General features: G+C 46.4%; 1 protein-coding gene across 1 annotated transcript; it reads right to left on the bottom strand.

Annotated features, from left to right (window-relative positions):
* Positions 1 to 696: 696 nt before the first annotated feature.
* Positions 697 to 16,635, bottom strand: EMP1 (epithelial membrane protein 1). The gene is made up of 5 exons (XM_005505402.3): positions 16,289 to 16,635; positions 4,682 to 4,799; positions 3,310 to 3,403; positions 3,057 to 3,197; positions 697 to 2,408 (listed from the first exon to the last, which is right to left on the bottom strand). Exons 2-5 carry the CDS (start codon positions 4,757 to 4,759, stop codon positions 2,245 to 2,247), a joined length of 477 nt encoding a protein of 158 aa, XP_005505459.1. The 5' UTR covers positions 4,760 to 4,799; positions 16,289 to 16,635; the 3' UTR covers positions 697 to 2,244.
* Positions 16,636 to 21,736: the final 5,101 nt, after the last annotated feature.

Below are 21,736 nucleotides of genomic sequence, written 5' to 3'. Positions count from 1 at the left end.
CTGTGTATGAAGTCCTCTGGTGAAATGTCAGCTCCTAAAGATTCATGTCCCAGCTCTGCTCTTCATTAGTATGTGTCTTAGCTCTACCTAAGATGTATTTACTGATAAAGATTTCCTACCCAGCCGATTCCTTCTAGGCTGTACCTCACCTCACAGGTCACAGGATTGTGCCCCAAGTTTGCTGAGATCTACCTATGTCCTGGGTTTTGGACACTTTGCTCAAACTCTAGAGCTGCTTTGGTGTTTGGCCAGACAAATCTAAGGAGGCAACAGCTAGACGAATTCAAGTGGACCAGGCAAACACCTTGGTGAATTTTCTCACTTGTGCTGAGTGTTGGTCTAAGCCATAATAAATCCTGCAGCATATTAGGCAGCAGCTTCCACAGAGATGAGATTCTGCTAGACTGTGAAAGTACATTTCCAGCTCTTCTGGGTGCGAAGCAAAGCTCTAGGACTGAGTGTTACCATTGCTCACAAGTATCTGCCTGAGCTTGCAGAGAACCTGAAATAGGAACTCCAAAAGTTTTTCTGCTTCCTCCTCCCCTCCGAAATGGGAAATCTCATATACTGACAAGCAAGACAACATGGTAGTTCTGCATCATCTTAAAGGAGTGAGCTTTGATTCAGTGGGAACAGCAAATTCTTCTGTTAACAAATATCTGAAACACTGACGAAAAGACCACCGAAGAAAAACTCTTTATAATAAAGGGAACCAGATTTTATTTTTATACCCTTAAAGTTAAAAATATGCATTTCAAAATATTTACAATGACTATATGAAATAACCTTTGTTAACGAAACAGCAACATACAGTACTAGAATATATCCACCGAACTGATAAAGTCTACATAAGAAGAAAATGTAACAGAGGGAAAAAGAGAGAGAGAGAGAGTGAGAGAGGTAAATAGCATCCATGCACAATCTGCACCTGCATGGTTTTTTTGTACTCTTTGGCTTTTTAGTTGTAGATGGAGTCACAAGAAGTTTTGACCTGTTGTTCATTATAAACGCCACTTGTGTCTGAGATTCTTTGAACTGACAGAAATTTGTGGGTTGCAGCAGTACCAATACCTTTACTTTCCTGTGCCAGCCTTTCACATGGGGACCTGTATTACAGAGTGGACTCAAAATCTCTCAGCAACCCTGGGAGGTAGGTATAGTTTTATGGAAAAATTTGGCAGATGCATAAGCACCAGGCTAAGTGACTGGCCAAAGGTTGTACAGCAATGAGCAGAACTCACGAGCCCTGTCTCATTTCTCCTAATCTCTCATTAGGGAACACGTTTCCTCTGCTAACCAGTATCATCAGCCTTTGAGATGAGCTGTGTCACAAGGTGAGTGTCTCAATTAATACCATGTCCTGGGTGACAATGTGGGAAGAAAAAAACCCCCGCCTACAGATAAGGACTTGTCTCAGTAAAGATCTGTGATGTTACAGTGCTGCTACCATGTTCTGGAGCTGAACAGAACACACAATGATTTCCTCCCCACGTGTGCATCATTGAGCAACTGCATCCTCTGTAACTAGGAACCCTTGTTTATTTTTACCCCCAAAGCCTCCTCTCTCTCTCTCTCCATCATCCACACCTCTATATTTGCGCTTCCTACCTGAATCTGATTCAACCATGGGAATGTCAAATAGTAAGCAGAGCAGCAAAAAAAATTGCTACCTTGTTTCTGTAGGTATTTTTAATATTAATTTAATCTGATTTCTGTTGTGTTGCTTCTCAATTTAATATCTTTAACTTTCACATATATGCATATATATACGTATATAAATGTAACAAAAGGCCCATCCCATTTATTTCAATGGAGAAAAAAAGGGTCATAAGCCTCATTGCCCAACCCGCAAGGCACACCGAAAGGTAAGTAAGAAGGGCTCTAGGAAGGGAAAAAGATGTAGCCCTTGTTTTCTTTTTGTGGTGCCCTTCAATCATCACTGCTGAGCTTCAAGGTTTGTGCAGGTATGACATAACTTCGCAAAAAGGAGAACAGCTGTCTGGGTCACCTGCAGATTTCTAGTGCAACAGCCCCAGGAGTGCTAGATCAGATGGAGCTGTTTCTCCCTGTCTTTGGTGAAGGAGTTTCTGAGGATTATAGCTTTGTTAGTGATTTTTCTGTGGTGGTGGCAGTGGTGATGAGGTGGCTGTTTCCATCTTTTTCTATTAGCCCAACAGTTCTCTCAGCAGAGCAATTCTTCCCCATTCCCAGTAGCCAACCCTCTCCCCTAGACTCGAATCAGCCTTATTTTTTCCTAAGAACAAGGTAGAGTATGCCAATGACAAAACTGAAGCAAAAGCAGATCCAGGCCAATATGAAGCAGTAGCCATGGTGCGGACTTGGTAACTCGGGCATCTCGCTTGTGAACTGAGCTGTGTAAATGGAGACTCCAATCAGAATGCACAACCCTGTGGGAAGGAAGGGGGAAAAAGAGAGTTGGAAAATGCACAGAAACCAGCATTGCTTCAAGATTTCTGAACTGTCATGGTCTCCTGAGATCATAATGCATATTTTGTACCATATGAGAGAGTGGCTGTTGCCCATTAGGCTTATTTATGGAGGATTTCTCTTGCAGACGTGATGTCATAAGACAATTGGGGCTTGTTTAGTGCATGCCATGGGGGATAAACCTCTGTTAGGAGGAAATCAGTAATAAGATCTGCAGACAGTTCAGTGCTACATGTTGAATCCCATGAGCAGCAGCACTCTGTTTGTTCCTGTGCTCTCCAAAATACCTGAATCTTTTTTGTTGTCTTTCAAAGGTATTTTGCAAAACCCACTAAAGTTTTCAAATGGAAAACTGGAAATATTTTAATTATATGCAGTAAAAACCAAAAACAAGTCTAAACCAAACAAATAAACCAAAACAAAAAACCCCAACAAACTGACCTTCCATTTCCTCACTGTTTTGTTTTATAAAAAAAATAGAGCCACAAGAAACTTTTAGCTGTCTAACAACCTTCCCTGGTGGCTGAGTGTGGCAGACACGTGTGGTTGCTTGTGCTTGCAGAGGCAGTGGGGCACACACAGAACCATGGCAAGGTGTGCATACTTACAGCAAACCAGCATGATGGCACCAGTGATGTAGAAACGTTTGCCTTTCTCCAGGGTGAACAGCTGGACAATGAACATAACAAGGGCGATGACGGAGAAAATGATTGAGAGGATCATAAAAGCTTGTGCAGCTTGGAGGGAACCTGTGAACACACACACACACAATTGATTTGAGAAAGGTCAGGACTCAACCTTGGTATCATGCATAAATGTCCTGCAATTCATCAGCACCATGAAAATGCAGATGTAACTTACCCTCATCACCCGTCTCGACTGTCAGCTGTGAGCAGTTCTGGTTGCACTGTAGCCAGAGTCCCCATGATGTGCCATTAGAACTCACCATCCAAACCTAAAACAGGATGAAACAGTCACGTCACCAGTGGGGGGGGATACTCTTCTGGCCTGTTGACAGACTAAACCATAGCAGGAGCAACAGTCACCCAAGTGCCAGGAGACAGCTGAACACATCAGCATGTATGGGCAGCAGCTGAACAGCTGGAGGGGATGGGAGATGACTTGGGCTTCTAAAGCTGGGAGGCGTTCAGTCCAGGCAAAACACCGGGGAAACCTGTTCCCATGGTCGGGGAGGAGGGACACCGCTCAGAGCATCCCCTCCCTCTCCCTCTGCAAGGCGGCAGGAGGGTGAGATGAAGTTCCCAAAATACGACCCAGCGGGCAGTGCCCCGGCCGCGCCGCCCCCATCGAACCGCCAGGGGGCAGCCTCACTCCGGGTTTCCCCGGCACCGGGGAAGGGGAGGCTGCCCCCACAGCCCCCACCCTCCTGGCTTGGGCTTTCCACTTGGGCAGCGCTGGGAGCGGTGCTTGTGGCAGCACCCCCAGCCCCGGCAGCGGAGTGTTGCCGTCAAAACAGGCATGGGGGAGCGTCCAGTTGTGCAACAGCCTTGCCGCCAGATGGGATGATAAATAGCGCTGCAGAGCTGTCATCTGCTGATCTCCCCTACTCCTCCTTGCCCTCTCTTGGATGAAGTGTTGAGATGCTGCTGGCTCTGGGATATGGGAGCCAGGGGCGGCAAGTGGAAGCTGCCTCCTGTACCACCCCAGCTGACTTTGTGCTGCCTGAGCACACCCATCCCAGCTTCACAGAATCATAGAATCGTAGAGTCATTTTGGTTGGAAGAGACCCTCCAACCCTTAAACCAACACTGGCATTAAACCTTGTTCCTAAGAACCTCATCTACACATCTTTTAAACACCTCCAGGGTTGCTGACTCACCCACTTCCCTGGGCAGCCTGTTCCAGTGCTTGACAACCCTCTCAATGAAGAAATTTTAAGTGAGGCCATTTCCTCTCATCTTATCACTTGCTACTTAGGAGAAGAGACCAATATCCTCCATGCTACAACCTCCTTTCAGGTAGCTGTAGACAGCAATAAGGTCTCCTCTCAGCCTCCTTTTCTCCAGGCTAAACAGCCCCAGTTCCCTCAGCAGCTCCTCATAAAACTTGTTGTCTAGACCATTCACCAGCTTTGTTGCCATAAGCAGAAGCAGGTGTCCCTCACCTACAAATCTGAGCAGCCACCCGCCTGTCCCTCTTCCAGCTATATGAAGGGCTGGCTACTGCTGCGGAAGGCAATATCTATGTCTCATCCAGGGTGGCCTCTACTTACATTGGAAATGGTGGAGACGAAGAGCATGATGACAGTGGCAATGTGAATCACAAAGATACCAGCCAGTAGCACCAACATCTTGGGTCCCTTCTAGGTGGTGTCACCAATACAGAGAGCTCTGGAGGGGAACAAGAATGGAGGGAGGAGGTAAAGAGAAGGTCTAAATCAAAGAATAGCATTACTACAATCTTTATTTACATGCGAGAAAACAGGTTGATCTTAAATCCATTCTGGAACCATGTAGTCACAAAAAAACATTGCTAAAACCTTTGTCAAAATCTGCAAGGGAGTTGCTCAAGAGGTTAAAGAAAGCCTGGAGTAAAGGAACCTGTTTGGGAGGAGATGTAGAGCAGGGGTAGTTAGCTTGGGGGCCTTTTAAAAATAGCCTGACTATACACACAGGTTGCTTAAATGGGTGTGTGGTTATGTAAAGGACAAATAACATACTCCAGGCCTACACTCCAGGAAGAGGAGTTTTTGCCCACAGGACTCACAGAGGTCAGGAAAAACTTTCTCTTCCTGTTCTCCCTTTTCCTCTCATGGCACAGGCTCCTCCAGCTGCTCTGGGACATAGGCAAGTGGTGTGGAGTGGACTGTGTGTTCCTGAGTGTTGAACAGTGGTGGAGAGCAGACTAGGAGACCACTTCTACTCAATGGCCTGCTGCATTATGTGAAGAGGAGAACCACAACAGAAACATCAGTGGGGTGTTCTGAGGCAGAGGAAGATGCTTGTGTTTGCAATGAAAACTTCCTGTTTCCCTTTTAAAACTCAAAAGCATGTAGATCAGTTTATTACTGCAATAACATTCTCTTATAATGCAAATTATTTTGGGGTTTTTGTTTGTTTTTTTTTTTTTTTTGGCTCTGTACTCTGCAAGCTTTTACATTTTGTAAGATTCCTTGTCATTGATGAACACCTGATTGGAAAGGCAAGGCTTTTGGGAGGACAATGTGCTTTAGATAGCTCTCATGCCACTGTTCATCAAGGCTTCTGACTTCTCTCCTGAAAAAGTGAGGTACAAGAAACAAATCTAAGCTGTGAGACAGAGTGCAGGCAATTCACACAAAGCCAGCGGGCATATTTCCCCTCCTTTCAGGAGTTTATTAGTAACAGGTCAGTACGGCTACAGAAATGAGGCAGAAGAGTTCATTTGGTCCACCCTGGGATCAGTGGCAAACTGCTTCCTAGAAGTTTCACAGGCCTGTGTTGCTCTCTTGGTAGTGCTGGTACTGAAATGGTGCTGAGGAGCAGTATCAAGAATTTAATTAATGTTGGCTGTCAATTTATTTTGGTCCAGGTGACTCAGGTAAGGTTTAATATGCTGTCACCATTTGTACAGGGTGTGGTAACATTGTCATGGAACAATACAATTAGACTTTATGATGTCTTTCACTCAGAATGTAACAAAAGGCTTTGTAAAGTCCCATAAAAGTGGTGGCTGGTTTTTTTTTTTTTCACTCAGTGACTCCACCTGTTCCACTTCTGTCTTTTCATCTCATTGTGGCCACGTGTGGGAGTGTATTCCTGTAAAGTGCTGCAGCTGTTCCTTGCACTGCTTTGGATACCATTTCCCAAACCACAGTGGGCAGGCAGCCTTCTCCATCAGTGGCTCTTTATCCAGTTCAGCATTAGCTGATTAGCTGGTGATGAGGAGGAATTCTTTGAGTTCAAGATCTCAAGGAACCAGGTCTGTTAGGTCACTCCTCCCACCCAAACAAGGCAACTCCTTAGAAGGACAGGTTAGGTTTGATGACTGGTCCTACACCCTCAGCAAGAATTTGTCAGCTGTGGGGTTTCCTTCATCTGGGGGAACTCTCTGGAGTTGTTTAGCCCTGGCTTGCTGAACATGGGCTGGGCTTGCTTGTCTGCTTTGGGATATCCTAGCAAACTCCTCATGCTCTAGGGCTTGATTTGCCTGGACGGCTCTTGTCACAGCACCTCCCTTAGTGACAAACTTGTAGAAATTATAGCCTTCTTGGAAGTTCCCCTCTGTCTGCAGTGACAGTCATTTCCGAGTTCAGCATTGCTAAAGTACACATTCACAATACATGTGGGCTACCCATGAACACACCAGACCTGAGCATTAAACCCCTTCTTTCCACTGGCTGCAAAAGGAACGAGGGTTTCAAAATGCTGGATGGCAAATGCTATGGATATCACCACTGTACCTTGAGCTGAGAAACTATTGCTGTCACCATAACTAAGTTAAGTATCTGCAGGAATTGCCTTGAATACAGCCTTTGAGTCAAATCTTCCCATCTCTTTGAGTACTTGTCATCCTTTTTCCTGATTACCTTAGTTCTTACACAAACTGTAACAAGTGCTCTTGCCACCACAGTGTATTGGTATGCATACACCAAACTATGGCAAATTTGCCTGCTATGAAATTTGCCTTTACTGAACAGTGGCTAAACTTTCTTCTTTCTTAGATGGATGTATTTTTCCATGGTCTCTTTAAAAATGAATACAGTAAGTTTTTCACCATTTAATTTTGAGGACCTTCAAACAAGCCCTGGACCTGAAAGAATAAAAACCTCCTTTCATGACACCTAAGGCACAAGAACAGTCCTTTTAAATGCACTTTCTGTTTGCATTCAGAAATAAAAATGAGAGATAAATGTTACTTTTCAATGTAAAAAATAAAACACAAAACACCACCCAGAACTTTGACCAATAGGCTAAGAATAAAACCAAATCCTTTATTCCCTTTGCATTTTTTGCCCTGTTCTCGCACTGCTTGAGAGCACTGTTAGTTCAGGTGCTTTCAGTGCACAAACTTCCTGAGAACGTCAGCACCTCTCCCTGGATACACATGTTATCAAATGCAAACTCCTCCAGGGATATGGGCTCACAGCTTAGTTTTGATTCTTTTTAAGCTAAAGCACAAGCCTCCCTCTCCATTCACTTTCCCCTTCCTTCATGTCTCCCTGCCTTTTAAATAAAACACTAGAGAACAAACCCAAAGGAGCAGTGGGTGAACTAATGGCATTAAAATAGAGTCATCTCTGACAGTACAGCACAGACTTTTCCTCACAGTAGACAGAGGAACTGGCAGACCATTGCTGACTGACAGGACACTCTTTCCATTTGCTAAATGTGAGACATCTTTCTCTGCTACAGGGTGGGGTCACATTGCTGGAGCAATAGGACACCATTGCATGCAAATGCCTTTTATTCCATTCTCCTATCTAAACTGCAGCTGGATTTGGAGCTCCTTAGGTTCTTCTTGGGCTGTGACTCAGTCTTATCCTTCCTAGAGCTGCCAGTTTTTTCCACTGACTCACCCCAGATCTCTCAAAACCACAATTATTTAACCCTGCTGCTGTCCAGGACACACTGTCAGTTTTACGGCTTCTTCTGAAGAACCAGTCAAGGAACCATGTTGTCAATCCTGCTTGGAGCCTCCTGGTATGTCTTCCCAAAGAGAGACCCCAGTTAAGCCAATAAAAACAGGGTTGAGACATAAAAGTAAATTACTATTGAAGTAGGACAAGCTGGTGGAGAAGAAGGTCATGCACCTGCTGAACAGCCTGTGTGAGTCAAAAGAAGATCTTTCACTTATGACAGCAGAATGAATTTTCCTGGGATGATGAATCAAGAGAAATAACAAGCCACACCAACAGTAACCATGAACAACTATTACTATAGCAGCCTTAAGCACAAAAAAAGGCCTACAGATAAGCGTGAAAGACTCCTATCTGTGTAGAGACGATTTCTCTGGCCATGCAGGAGTACCCATACTGGGGAACAACACACAGCTCTGCTGCACCCTAGTTCAAGTTCAAGCAGGCAAGCACTACCCATTAAAACCTAAGACACAGTCTTCTCATGCAGACAAAGTGTAGCCACCCATATCGCACCTCTGTCTACTTAAGTGTTTTGGATCCTTCTATCTGGAGGGCAATCTGGAGAAGTGAGTCCTTGCCCTTGGTTTGGTGCTTAGCAAAGCATCAGGATGGAATGCAAAGTGCCACTTGGAGATACGGCAAAGGCCAACAGTATGGTTCCTCAAATATAGGGAGTGCATTCCTCAAGAAGGTAAGACAGATTAGGTAGTGGTCCTTTGCTTCTAGCAGAAAGTACACTGCAGTGAAAGCAGCAGAGGGGAGGTGTACAGGATGTTTCTGCAGGAATGATCGGGTTGTTTGGGGTGAAAAATCAGAGCACTCTTAACTAAATCTGAAATATTTCAGATCTGGAGTACTACTAAAGGATGTAGCTCATCTGACTTCCATTTGCACTCTCCTCTGTGGAGAGTTCCTGCTTGGGACTGCCTCTCCCAGGACGAGTGGGTGCGGTGTACTGTGAGAGATGCTGGCTGAACGGAGAACTCAGTCAATAGCCTATAGCAGCCTATAGTGTCTCGGGAGCAGAAGACATCTACATCACACTGTTTGTGAGCACCATGGTGACCTCTTGACTCCTCTAAACTCAGGTTTTCAGCTCAGGTCCCTTGGGCTTGATATATTCAATTTTTCCACACGGGAAAGATGGCATTTTGAGAAAAAAAGCAAATGCTTTTGGCCAGAATGTCAGCAAAAATTTCCACACATTGAAAGCAACTGAAATGACAGAAATTCTGCCTTCCACAACGGCCACCACAGAATATAAGGAATGCAGTAGTAAGTCAGACCAGTGGTCTGTCCCAGCCAGTATGCTGTCTCTGATGGTGGCAGTAGGAGTTCCAATATACAGAGAAAGCACATGAACTTGGCCATTGTCTGAGGTGGCACAGAGCCAGACCAGGAATACTGGTGATTCAAATCAGGGCCAAGGCCACTTGAAGAGAAAGGAGAAAATTGGAGAGGATAGGACAGAATATAAAATGTGTTTTATATTGTTTGAAACAGTTACAAACTGCTACCTCCATCACTGGTACATTCCTCAGTACGTAGCCAACCTACAAATAGCAATGCTGCCATAATGCTGCCGTGATACTGCCAGTAAGATAAACCCCAGAGTGGGACAAAACCTTCCAAAAAATGTGTAGATCTGCCTTTTGACTGAGCTGAGGCCCCAACTGCATCTTAGCCCTGCTAGAACTGCATGTCTTGTCATTGTGTGTGATATGGGCAGAAGTGCTCATCATGCCCAGGGTAATTTTGGCAGAATCCAAAGATGTGAAGATCTCTGTGCTATTCTGGTGGCATGGTGACTTTGGACCTACTACATTGTTACTAGAAAACTAACGACAACTTTAAACAATGACAGGGGAGGATCTTTTTGCTTTCACCCTTTGCTCTGTTTCTTGCTTGAGATTCAGCTGAATCCAGAGTCCTTGCTGACCCCAGACTTTTATAAACCATTGTACACCAGCACTGCTGTTGGCAGCCTTGTCTCAGTAGACTGGCTTGACTCAATTTGCAAGTCAGGTGCTTTTTATAGACATGTGGATGAGTAGGCTGGTGCCTCTGGAAAGATATTTCACATGTGTGGGGAAAGGGTTGGGCAGGAGGTGTGCGTGGGCACACGGAGACCTTTGGAGCCTCTGGTTTATGGCAGTGAGAAGATTTTGTGCATGCGTAGGTGGTGGCTGTGGTGACCACAAAGAGTACAGCAAGGCTGAAAAAGTAGCAAATTAAAGTTTTTACAATGAGGATGCTAAAATACTGGCACGGGTTGCCCAGAGAGGTGGTAGATGCCCCATCCCTGGAGACATTCCAGGCCAGGCTGGACGGGGCTCTGAGCAACTTGATCTAGTTGAAGATGTCCCTGCTCATTGCAGGACTATATGAGCTTTAAGTGTCCCTCCCAGCCCAAACTATTCTACGATTCTGTGAAATAGTAGAGCAGCCTGAGGAGCTACAACTGACAATAAGCTTTAAGTAAGTGAAAGATTTCATCCGGTTCTTGGGAAATGTTTCCTGGCAGTATGGTCTCCAAGGGATCAGGAAAATTGCCTTCACAGGGGAGCTGGAAAGCCCCATCATGTAAATAATTTATTGTGGGACCAGGTGCAGTCCTTTACAATCTACCCTTAGTAACGAACCTCCACTCGCTGCGAGATGCAAGGATAAGTCACAAATGATGACATGCAAGGGTTTTCCAGTTCTCATGCTTGTGATTCATATAGGAGTGGAGGAATTACCAGAGCTCTTAGGATAGACAGTGAGAAATTGGCATTTTCTCCAGAAGAAACCACCCTCGAGCACCCAGCCATGTGACAACATCAACTGAAACTCCAAAGCTCACTTGTAGTAGAAAGGGGAAGAGACAGCTGCCTGGGGCCTGGCAGGCAGCCAGCAGCCACTTCTGGAGGAAAACACTGTCACTCCTCACACTAGACACACCAAGGAAGGGCTGGGACTAATGGGGTGGGCAAGGGTACCTCAGAGCTAATGGAAGCACAGAAGAGATCCTCTGCATGTTTGGAGGTGTGATGGGGAGCACCCTCACCCGTTATGCCTTGAATGGTCCCTGAGTGGGTGAATTAGACACAGGAGTCGCTGGGACTTGCAGGGGTTCAGACAAGATGCCGAGATATATGAGAAACATTTGTGGGAGGGAGGGCTGACAGTCTGGGCGGTGATGTGGTATGTGTAGGACTGTGCATCTGCAGCTCTGCACGGCTCCCTCCCTAAATGGGAGTGTGCCTCTGTGGTTTCCCCGTGAGCAGCGCTGAACCGTGTGTGTGTCTGTCTGCCTGCATGTTTATGCATGGTTTTCTTATGTGTGTGCATGTGTCTGTCTGTGCGACTATGACACTGACAGTGCCCACGTGGGAGAAACTATCTGACAGCTCTGATGGGAAAGTTAAAGTTACAGAGTCCTGTGAGCAAAAGTGCACATATTATTTTTTTTTGGTGGGACTTTCTACTTTTCCTCCTTGCAACCACCTTTAGATAGAGGTGGTATGTCCATGGAGCCCACATCAGCTGTGCTTTTGTCTGCATTTTTAAATTAAAACTACAATTCTCTGATTTACATACACTGTAGCATCCGTCTCTCTCAAGACTGCAAAACCTCTGAACATGACATTATAGCCTATGAGGTCAATGCAACTTGGGCATCTAAAGAATCGCAGCTTTTTGGGTCAGTCTGCCTCCAGGATGTCCTTGTTCCTGCAGGCCAGCTTAGAAAAGACTGTGCAGAATTAAATCACAAAATTGTGAGACAGCTCTTTCTTTCAACTCACAGTGCTCGAGTGATGGACTGGGGGGAGCAGGAACATAAGTATAAAGCAGAAGCAAGAGGATGCTGCACAGCCTGGAGTTGGTTGGTGCTCTGTGTGGGGTGGGGTAAAGGTGGTTGTAAGGTAAAATGCCCCATCTGGCTTTAAGAGGGCTTCTTACACCTGTGGTTAGTATGGGCTAACAGAGTTGTCTAAGGATCATTCCAGCTCACGTTACATGTGGAAATGGTTTTCCACAAGGCATCAGGAACTGCCCTTGTCAGGGCACACCATGCTGGCCTGGCTGCAGCTGCTGGAGGCCATCTAGCGGACAGGGTGGCTTAGCTGCCTGAGCAGGCATGATCAGCAGCTGTGTCAGTCTCGGAGCCCAGCTTTACTTCAGCAGTGGTCCACATTCCTGGAGCTGGTCTTCAGCAATGCCCTAACCGGCCTGCTCCCCCTGAGCGTTTTGCAGCGCTCCCCTCTTGCTCCCATGTCTCTCTCTCACTCTCCTTCCCAGAGGCTTACTGGGGCCTTTAAGTAACAGAGATGTCTCTCAGGAATGACAAGAATGTGGATGCTGGACCCAGTCATGGCAACTGCTTTTACAACTCCCCTCCTTGAGCAGACTCTGCCCTGTGAGGGCAAAAGGACGGCAAAGGCCCTCACCACAGATTTCCTCTAAACCAAACATTGCCAGGTGGCCTCACATTGCAAGAGCTAAAACTCTGGCATGAGTCACCACTCACCTGCTGTCAGCCATTTCAGTGCTCATAGTTCATTGCGTTTCACTGCATGGCAGGGGATGGCCTAGTCCTAGACCTGTCCTTGGGCTCTCATAATGGGTGTCTTCCCATGTCTGCCGTGCAGACTGGTTTTCATAGGGGAAAAGGGATAGTTCTTAATTATGAGCCTGGTGAACGAGTCACTCCCTTGGGGAACATGTGTTCTGGAGCTGAGTTGACCTGACTTGTCCCTCTCTACCATGACAAGGCATCGGCTTTGTTTTGTCTTACTCAGAGAGCAGCTTCCATGTACTCTCTTCCCTGCTGCAAACAGTTCAGAAGGAGGAGGGTGTGTGGAGTTGCAAATTTGCCTAGAGTTTCCTTTGTTCATTGTCCAGCTATTCTAACACAGGAGATACTTTCCAAAATTCTCCCAGCGGGGTTTGAAGAAATCATGCTCCAGATTGCAGCCCCCAGACATGCTGCTTTGGTGCTCTCCATGCAGTAAAACAGCAGAAAGCAGTTTAAGAAAGAAGTCACTCTAAATTTCTCTCTGAGCAGTTGATAAGGGCACCTGCTGCTGGACCCTGTGTCCTATTGTGGGATGACTCAATGTGGACTGGCTCTGACAGGGGATCTGTATAGTCACATTCCAGCTGGTGCTTCAGCATGTTTCTTCAAGGCCAGTGTCACAGCACTGTGGCCACCAGTTAGTTACCAGTCCTGGCAGGGGCTGTCAAAAGACCAGAGCCATGGAGAAGAGCCTCCTTGCCTGTGCATGTTGCTTTGCCTCAGCAGAAAAGACCCGCTAAGTATTAAGCATCCATCTTCAGGCAGGGAGTTAGGAAATCCCTTTATTTGCCCTCCCTTTTGGAGGTGTAAAAGAGCGCCTCTGTGTCTCTTCTCCCTGCCTTGATGGAAGGGTAAAAAAATCTCATCTTTTAGCCTTTTTTCATTACTTTCTTTTCAAGAGAACAGGAGGAAAGAAAAAATTTAGGAGTGCCATGCCCTGCAAGCCTGCCCTGTGTTGTGTTGGGTGACAGTGCTCTCAGCTCCTTATTGAAGGGTACATACACAGGAGCCCATTGAGACTGAAGGGGTGTAGTGGTGCTATTTCTTGCCTTGTCAGGCACTTGAGTATCAAAGGGCAAATCCTAGCCTGGCATCAGGTGCCTCCCCCTTCACCACTGGGTGTAGCACTCGGTGAAGAGAGCATCCCATCCAGCAGCCAGCAGGAACTGGGGGGTGAGAAAGTAGAAAAGTCGCAGGCGCTGTGTGGGGTTGATGTGGCCTGTGAACCCCTGTGGGAGTGGGCAGGGCTAAGGACGCAGCGTGTACCCTGCCACCCCTCCTGCTTTTTCTCAGAGGAAACACAAGCAGGCTCAGGCTGAGTGTCATGTGCCAGCATTGCAGCTTGCTGGGTGATAAACAGAGAGAAGGATTCGTGCTTGCAGCAAATCTGCCCTATCTCATTATAAACAAGGCCCCGAGGTGGGTCTTTTACCAAAAAAAAAAAAAAAAAAAAACGCAACACAAAACCAAACACTGACTGTTATCAGCAGCAGATCTCCCAGAACCGTCTCAAAATACAACCTCTGCTCCAACCCAGGCCACCAAACAGTAATTCCTGCATGTACTTGCATTGCTCGCACACTGCAAAATTCACAGACCACTGGCTAGGCCAGCAGGGCCGGTTTTCCAAGCCCAGGGCTCTCTGTCCTCAGCAGGCTACTGCGGAGCACTAGCAACCCTGCAGCTCTGAGGCACCCACTCCAAAACTGGGTGTTTCTCCACAAGATCCCAAGTGGCTCGACTGCCTCTCTCTCAGATGTCTGCCTCGGGACGGCACGTGCCTGGTGGAGATGCCCAGCTCCCTCTCACATGAGGGCAGCCTGGATGAATGGCTCAGACTGCGTGCCACGTGTCTGAATGGTTAGTCACAGCGAGGGGAGCTTCCACGGAAGCCTCCTGGGAGGAACTCCTTAGGTGGGTGTGCTGTGTCTCGCATGAATAAGCTCCATTTCAGGGTGTGCTCCCAGGCACTGCAGTGATAGTAAAATACTTCAGTATTGATCCTTTTCCAATGTGGTTCCCAAGGGAGCAAATAGAAACAAGCTGCCTTTAAGCCTGCACACTCTCAGCGTACACAATCCCCAGGTTTGGGGTTGCCTGTATGAGGTGGGCTGGGTGGAGGCATTTGGCTGACTTACAGACTTGTTATCATAGGAACAATAGCTAGTGGGCTCCACGATTTCACACTCTTCATGCCCAGCCCCCTTTTGTGTGTTTGCTCAGAAAAGAATCCCACTCTGTCCAGAAATGTTAAGTGGGCAGGTCCTGAGCAAAGCTGCTCTCAGAGGTGCCTTGAAGAATTCAAAGCTTTTGAGTGAAAGTTGCTCTGTGGCCCTATTTTTTTTTTTTTTTTTTTATTTTATTTTGCAAACCAATTTCTTTGCTAATCATGCTAAATGACAACTTCTTCTTCTACCCAGGCTGATTGCTGACTGCCCTGGAAATGCTCGCTGCCTCAGTCAGCTTCTCTACCACTCATACACATCTGTTTCTCAGGCAGGAGGCACCCCTGCACCCCTGCACAACTGAGCTGCAAGAAATATGGCCAGGGAGCACATCAAAATTCACAAAATCCATGCTTCTGCCATAGGGTTAAGGTCAGATCAGCTTCTAAGCCATTCATAAAATAACTGTCCACAGCAGTAGCCTGAGCCCCAGCCATTCCCAGCCAGACTGGGCTAAATACTGTTTCGCTCTCCTTCAGACCCATGAAACTGTGCAGGGGCAGGCTGGGTTCCTGCAACAGGAACCAAAAGCTAGTGCCAACAAACTAGCTTTGCTGCACTCCCTTTCTCAGACCTCAAAACTAGTTTTGACTGCCGGATACAAACCATAGCAGACAGATGAAGTGAGAGAACTGGAGAAGAAGAGGAGGGAGGGAAGGGGTGGTTGCGTGGAAAAAGGCAGGTGAATAAGGAAAATTGCCAGTCTCTGCAATCCTACACTTCCCATCAGCACCTTCCCCCACCACACCCCACTAGGCAGCCCGTGGTGCTTTTAACAATTCCACCCGCTCCCTCACCTCACCTCTCAGCACTCCCCACTCCAGGGTCTGCGCTGCCAAGGAAGGCGTAGCATGCATTTCTACCCATCACCTGTTTTTTCTTAAGAAATGGGGCTTGGTTTCTGTCTCAGAAACCGAGAACCAAAAAGAGACCTCCTCTTCATTGTACCCCAAAGTCTGCACCTTTGGGACCTCTCTGACTTGACTTGGAATGATTGTTCCTGTTTTAAATTAAAGCTTGGCAAACTACTGATAGAGAGGAGAGACACAGAAAAATGTGAGCAAGAGCCAGAAATGCTGAACCAGCAGCCCTAAATTCAAGCAGGCGTTTCCCCACATTTGTAAACAATACTGCTTTAAAAGCATGTGGCAGCTTCTATGCCAGGGCTGGCCCAGGTTGGGCACCCTGTGTTTGCACTGTGGGTACACATGCCCTGGAGGCAAAAATATCATTGCTGCTGCCGTCACCCTACAGTTGCAACCAGGGCATCTTGCAGTGCTGCTTTGCCCCGCAATGCAGCTGGACTTCAAAGCAAAGGCTGAAAGTTTAAGGTGCATCCCGTAGGCAGCTTGTGTGCCAAGGTGAAGAGAAGTGGCAGAACAGAGGAGAAAAGCGGGCTGGAGCTGCTGGGCGAGGGGAGCAGCTACCAGCGAGCGAGAAAAGTTGCTGAGTATTTTCGAGAGCAGCTCTTACCGTGCGGGCTGGGGCTGGTGCCGGCACCTGTGGGAGCAGGAGCGTGCTGGGCTGCAGCGCTAATGTCCTGGAGCGCGGAGCTGGAGTGAAGGGGAGTGACCTGCTGCTGGTTTAAGTTTCCTCCAGTGGTGCGGGAGGGTGGTGTCTTTCCACTCTGTTTTAACAGGAGTTACTATGAATCAGTCTGCCTTTAAAAGAGAGGGAGAGGGGGAAAAAAAAAATGAGTTACGCCCTGCTTTGTTGGCAGGGAGTCAAGAGTCTCTGGGAGGAAACCAGCGATTCAAAGAAATCTGTGTAGGGCTGCGTCTGACTCAGTGTGCAGTACAGAGACCACAGCCTGGAAAAACGACTGACGCTCATCCAGCTGAGTAATAGAGGCTCACAACAGCATCTGTTTATAAAACTGAACTTCTGGTTATCATAAAAAAAAATGTATAGTTACAAATGTGGCAACGGGACTTCAACAATACTCAAACAAATAAACAACTGGTTGGCAGGGGGCATTGTGATGCTGGGTGAGTCACTGCTTCCCCTCCCCATGCTGCACAGACAGAAGTCACCGAGGTTGGTGGCACAGGGGAATACAAATCGGACCTGTGGGGTTGGCATGCACAAGACTTTTGGGAATATATCAAGGAGCAGAGATGCTCAAAACGCAGCTCTGGCCTGGTGGTGACTCTGGAGCAAGTTTGCCAGATGGCAGTAGTTTGCTTCCACAGAAGCAGAGCAGGCAAGGAAGATGGATTGAGGAATTTGTGATTCACAGTTTTCTGAGGTCAGCATTTCTTGTCATCTCAAAGACCTCTAAAAATAGATCCTTTGCATTGCAGAGAATTGACTGGTGTAGTTGTCTCATGGATGCTACAGGCAAGACTGAGTGAGGATGTGCTTGAGATGTGGATGAAGAGAGAAATAGTTTGTCAGAAAGCATCTGGGTTAAAATGTGATAGAGTTGGTGATCTGCTACTGCAAGGAATCAAGCCTAGCTTTGCTAGGGCCCAGAAAGACATAAGCAGATAGTGATAAAATACCTGGTAAAGGCCTTTCCCACTTGAATTAGAAGGACACTAGATTGCCTTTATTTGAAAGAGAAAGCTGGTGCTCTTTGAAATCTACACAGATTAAAAGACTTCACTATCTTTCAGATTATTTTTTCTCTCTTCTGTCATTGATATGTGTGTAGTCTAATTTTAGACTATAGCAACCTGCTTAAAAACATAGCTATGGATAAAACAGCATCAAAGATTACACATATGGTGGGCAAAGACATAATGCCCAGACAACGTCAGGGGAATAAGCCTAACTATGTTTAAAACCTATGGGCTAGAATGTGCTTCTTAGTGATACGAATACAAGATCCAGGGAAAGGAAAATACATTTGCTTGCCCTGCGGAAGGAACTGGCATTTGCATTGAGCTGCGTTGTCTGTTTGCCCTTCCCTGTTCCCCCATCAGAGTTTATTGGAGCAAGGGATGCTCAGCTCCACACAAAATGCTGGAGTGCATGGTCCCAAAGCAGATTTTGTAGACCAGAGTTCAGCTGTGGTGAGGCATCCTCTGCCTCAGATCTATTAATGAGTAACTAACCACCTGCCAAAGAACAGCTGCCTGCGCACCTACAGAATTGCTTCTCTGAGACCCAGCAGCCAAAACACCTGCATCTAAAACACACTCACATGGGACAACAACAGTGGAGACCCCTAAGAAGCCGGATATGAAGTGACCCGTGCCTGGCAAAGCATTGTTTGTTCAGAGGGAGCAAACTCATTCTGTCCAAATTGCTCTCTGGCCTGGGAAGGCTGTGTCAGGCAATGGCCAACATCTGACGCTTCGCAGGGAGGCAGCGGGGTTCTGCAGCGTCAGCAGCAGCTTGCCCACAGGAGCATTGCTTCCTAGCTCTTCATCTGGAAAGTCTGGTGTCCAGCCAGCAAAGAAAAGTAATTGGACAGGCCACATGGGCTGTGACTGTGACCCTGGAGGAGCACTGGTAGCCTGCCAGCTGTTGGCTTCATTTTTGTTGCTGTACCTGTCAAGCCGGGTGTGAGAGGGGTTAAGAGCGAGTGTCAGGCAAACGAAGGTGCAGATTGCTGCTCCTGTTTGGGATTAATGCTGCACATGGACAAGATGATGGTTTAAGCAAATGAGGGTACCCCCCTAATGTCAGGGTACAATGAGGTCAGGAAGAGCTCAGCTTCCACTGAGCAGATTGGCAGGTCTTTGGGATATTTTCACCTTGCATCTGAACAGGGAGACATGATAGAAGTGTGAGAATTTCCTACCAAAAGGTGAAGGTAGCAGAACATTTCAAGTTGATAAATATGTGATAAAAACACAACAAATATGTTGTGTTTTCTGTGTGGCTGTTTGTCTGTGGATGAAGCATCAGCTCAATAAGCCTTTCACAGAATGTTTGTATGACAGAGAACCGGCCCTATTCACCTATCTAGAGAAGAGGCTGGTCTTTCTGTGTGCTTCTGGCAACTTCTCCCTTTAGGGTGTGTGGTTGTCACAAGGCGGGTTGCAATAGAAAACCCATGACGTGAGAAGTCTCATCATGGGATCAAAAGCCTAAAACGTGCTGCCAGTTTGACACACTAAGGCTGAATTGCCTAAGATCCACACACCATAATCCATGGTGTCCCTTGACTTAAGCATCACTCATTTCACAGGCATTTTCTGAATGCCTACAGCCAACTAATTGGAGGTGGTCAGGTCAAAGCCATAAGAATTTAAGATGTGGAAATCTGGATTGGCATTTCCACAGGCCATGAGAGGGTGAAGCTTTCCCATGAGTGCAATGACTTTTCTGAAGCTCTTCCCAAAAAAGAAGTTTGCAGCTGCTCTATGTCTGTTTGTTATGCCATGCCCCACACATTCGTGGACATCATTACTGTGTATGAACGTTAGTCCTTGGTGTAACAAGATACGCATCCGCAGCGATATTAGATAAGACAAACATTGAGCTTTTTGCAAGCTCAGATCAAAGGAGGAACAGACGATGAGGAATGGGAGATGTAGTGTAGAGTTAGGGGAGGGAAGAGGCATGGTCAGGCTCAGCTGGAAGCATCCAGACCGATCTTTCTAGAGATGGAGGTGCCAAGGGAAGTAGGCCATGGTCTCCCTACATTTTCTTCAGATGCCAGAATCTATGCCTGGGAGAGATCTGTAGCTTAGTTCCCATGCTCTCTTGGATGCTTTCAAGTACAAATTCAACAGGAATTAAACATACTCTATTTGAACATGCTTGTCTGGCTAACTACCTGCAAACACACATTGCATATTAAGCCCCCTGGTCTGAACGGTATGTCTTTCCGCCTAAAGATACGTAAACCCTTTCCTCTCTCTTACATGTGCTATTTGCTCTGTGCAAAATCCTGCTGGCTGGTTGCAGGACAAGTGGAAGTGATATACTCCATGCTGTTTGCTACTTCTCCGCTTGTCATGACATGGAGAAGGCAGGGTTGAGCCTGAGCTACTGTGTGGGTTTGAAAAAATAGAAACCAACAAGTTTCATACTGCTCTGTAGTGGTATAACTGATTTGTTTGTGTATGTTTCCTGGGGTTATCCATGTGATACAGTAATTTGAAGAGACATATGATATATCTCAGAGCGGTATGATAAACTGCATTTGTCACGCATGACCCTGCAGGGCTTCAAATGGAAGCATTCATCTACTAGGGAGGAGAGGGCGATGTTTCCCTTATTTATAGCTTAGCTCAGTTCTGAGGAAGCAGATATTGGAAGTCACACCTTTATGGTTTGGGTCATTTCTCTAACGTATGTTGTCATGTTCCTGTCCCCCTAAGGACCACTAAACTTCCAGCTTAGGTAAGCTGACTTTACAAGCTCAGCGGCACAAGAAAGGAGTGGATTGCAGTCAACACTAAGCAGATGTAACTCTTCCTCTGTGCAGTCTGTTTTTTATGTTTGTTTGGTTGTTTTGTTCTGTTTTATTTGATGGCAGGGGTATTCTGCAGATCAAGTACTTTGGTAAATTGTATGAACAAAAAAAACCTACCAAAACATATTTTCCAAAATCACTAAGGACTGACAGACTGACATACTTTTGAAAGTGAGTGATAGGTACGGAGTTGAAAATGCCCTGTGTTTTATAGTATTTGTGTTAGAATGGTGTGTCACAAAGCTTTAACAGACAAGAATTGCAATAATTCCCTCCAGGACTTGAGCATTATGAGTGGGGTCTATGCCAGAACGCATTCCTGCATCGTGTCTACCACATCTGGGAAGCCCCAAAGCTTCCCTTGTTTCTTAACAGGAATAAAATTTAATATGAGCATGAGATAAGGAGACCATTCCTACCATAATTTGCCTAGTGATTACAATTTAGTTTTGTCCTACTGTGTGAAAAGGATCATACCTTTCATTCTTATGTTGGAAAGGAAAGTGAGGATGGATTAGGATTCCCCTGTGTAGTGGGTGAACTCACATCTCACACTGCCTTAGAGTACTGACATTCACATTGTGGTCTCTGCAGCAGATTTGGAGATTCAGCCAGATGGGGTAAGTGACAAACTATTTGTAACTGGCTGAGAGGTTTGGACTAGTTCTCAGAGCATCAGTTAGCCCAGAAGTACCTTGCTGTCCTAGATGCTGTTGAGTGGGCTGAATGTGATGGTCCTCAGGCTGAGGTTCTGAACACCTGGAAGAGGCAGCATGAGCTGGCTGGTTCTGGGAAAAGAGAACTGAACCTGGGAAAACATAACTTTCATCCATGCTCTGGAGCAAAAGAAGGTGTAGTGAGATGAAAGCCTTCTGAAATGAGGACATCTTCCCTTGCTTTTATGAGACTGGGGGAACTGCACTTCCTGTCTCATTTTACTTCACTTTAACCTCTACCTTAATCTCTTCTCTTTTTCTACGGGAAACAGCCCAGCTGAAGACATTTTCTTGTAATGTGCAAATGTTACCTCTGCCCTGGCAGACCCACCTGAGCTGTCACTTTCCCCAAGAGCCTCTCCCATTCCACTTCAAAGAGGTAGTGGCTGGTGGTATTCTCCACTGCACATGAAGGCCTCTCTCATCCATTCTGGTTTTATTTATTGTTTTCTCCTGCTCCTGGCTCATTCCTACCTCTGTTTCTGTGGCTGCTGTATTGTGCAGTACACACTACTCATTGCTTCACCAACAGGTTTTACCATGTTGGTGGAGAAAAAAAAATCCTGCAAGCACCAAGAAATGACACGAGTTGACGGTGCCTTATTGTTCTTTCATTTAGCGCTGACCAAGGGAATTAGCTGCATGACCGTCCTGCGTCCTGGACTGCAGCTGTGTCATTGGTTGTAGAAATGGACCTTTGCTAGGAGACCAAGGAAAGGGCAAGTGCCATTTGTGCTGTGGTTGAGGTTAGATAATGGGACATCTTTCTGTTTACCTGCTGCTCCTGTGGGCTGTTTGCACGTGTTAGCTCTACTCAAGGTTTGCTGGACT

This window comes from Columba livia, chromosome 1, assembly GCF_036013475.1.
Source record: "Columba livia isolate bColLiv1 breed racing homer chromosome 1, bColLiv1.pat.W.v2, whole genome shotgun sequence".
NCBI classification, from domain to species: Eukaryota; Metazoa; Chordata; class Aves; order Columbiformes; family Columbidae; genus Columba; species Columba livia.
This window is presented reverse-complemented; position numbering and strand designations above follow the sequence as displayed.